The following is a 1,592-nucleotide window of genomic DNA, read 5'->3' as shown; positions in this document are numbered from 1 at the left end:
CCTCAGGTAGTCGAGAGGTGGCCTTCATGTACGCCATCTCCTCAGCGGGGGTGGTCTACACGCTGGCTCGGGCCTGCTCTCAGGGGGACCTGGACTCCTGCTCCTGCGACCCCACCAAGACGGGCTCGTCCCGGGACTCCCGAGGGTCCTTCGACTGGGGGGGGTGCAGCGACCACGTGGAGCACGCCGTGCGCTTCAGCCAGGGCTTCGTGGACGCCAAGGAGAGGAAGCAGAGGGACGGGCGGGCGCTGATGAACCTGCACAACAACCGGGCCGGCAGGAAGGTACACCATTGGTTTCTACCTGATGTGTTCTGTTCTCCTGTTTGTTCCTTTCGGGACTCCACGTGGTCTGTGCTTATGTTAACCTAATGTGTGTAACTGTGCTGTTACCATTCTTGGGCCGGGACTCTCTTGAAAAATAGATTTGTAATCTCAATGAGACCTATCCTGGTTAAATAAAGGTAATAAATACAGATGATACTCTCCCGTGTAGGCGGTGCGGCGCTTCATGTCTCTGGAGTGTAAATGTCACGGGGTCAGCGGCTCCTGCAGCGTTCGGACCTGCTGGCTGGCTATGGCCGACTTCAGGCTGACCGGAGATCACCTGAAGAAGAGGTACAGAGGCGCCGTGCAGGTGAACGTCAACCAGGACGGCACCGGCTTCACACACACACACACACACTTCAAGAGGCCCAGCAAGAACGACCTGGTGTACTTCGAGGACTCGCCGGACTACTGCGTACGAGACCACGAGTCAGGTACTCATCTGTAGAGACTATGATAATAATAATAATAATAATAATAATAAAGATGTATTTGTGTAGCACTTTTCATACAGCATGCTTTAACAACAAGGAAGAGATCAGAAGGAACAGGACATCACATCAGGCGTTAAAACCTTTTAGCACGATATATATATATATATAAAAACACAGCAGGGGATCAGAATCCAAATGTCATTATGTTTTACAGAGAGGTGAGCATGTGGACGAGAGGCTATAACATGCAGAAGAAAGTATCAGACTTCTGAGAGAGAGAAATGTGTGTTTATGTAAGAGGCTGTGAACAGGACAGTGAGTTTAGGAAGGAACATGTTTGTGTATGAAAAGAGAGTGTGTGTGTGTGTGTGTGTGTGTGTGTGTGTGTGTGTGTGTGTGTGTGTGTGTGTGTGTGTGTGTGTGTGTGTGAGACAGGCAGCAGATGATCCGTGGTGATCGGGTGTCGGCCACTTTAAGAGCCATTACACACTCCTGCAGGCTGAAACCTTAGAGCGCCACAGATCACTATAAATCACCTCCACTGGACACACACACACACACACACACACACACACACACACACACACACACACACACACACACACACACCTGAGGGCATATTTGGGAGGCAGGTTGGATCACACAACACTTTACAATACCATGGTTTACAGTGTGTTTTGTGTCGAAGGCAGACGCTTCTACAGAGCCCAAAGTACTATAATTTTAGTATTTCACATTTAATTGAATTCTAGAAAGACGGGACATCTCTGATCTCAGGGATAAGTGTTTAAAAAGCAGGCTCCTTTAAGGACATTTAGCTACGGACACACGA

The 1,592-nt window shown here is 49.4% G+C and overlaps 1 protein-coding gene across 1 annotated transcript; it reads left to right on the top strand.

Annotated features, from left to right (window-relative positions):
- Positions 1-8: 8 nt before the first annotated feature.
- On the top strand, positions 9-760 carry LOC104945149 (protein Wnt-2-like; the record flags this gene model as incomplete). The annotated part of the gene is made up of 2 exons (XM_010770776.1): positions 9-284; positions 496-760. Coding segments are annotated over 2 exons (541 nt in total), but the record flags the coding sequence as incomplete, so codon positions are not given.
- Between the last annotated feature and the right edge of the window lie 832 nt (positions 761-1,592).

Source organism: Notothenia coriiceps, unplaced genomic scaffold (genome assembly GCF_000735185.1).
Source record: "Notothenia coriiceps isolate Sejong01 unplaced genomic scaffold, NC01 NC01_scaffold00009204, whole genome shotgun sequence".
NCBI lineage: Eukaryota > Metazoa > Chordata > Actinopteri > Perciformes > Nototheniidae > Notothenia > Notothenia coriiceps.
This window is presented reverse-complemented; position numbering and strand designations above follow the sequence as displayed.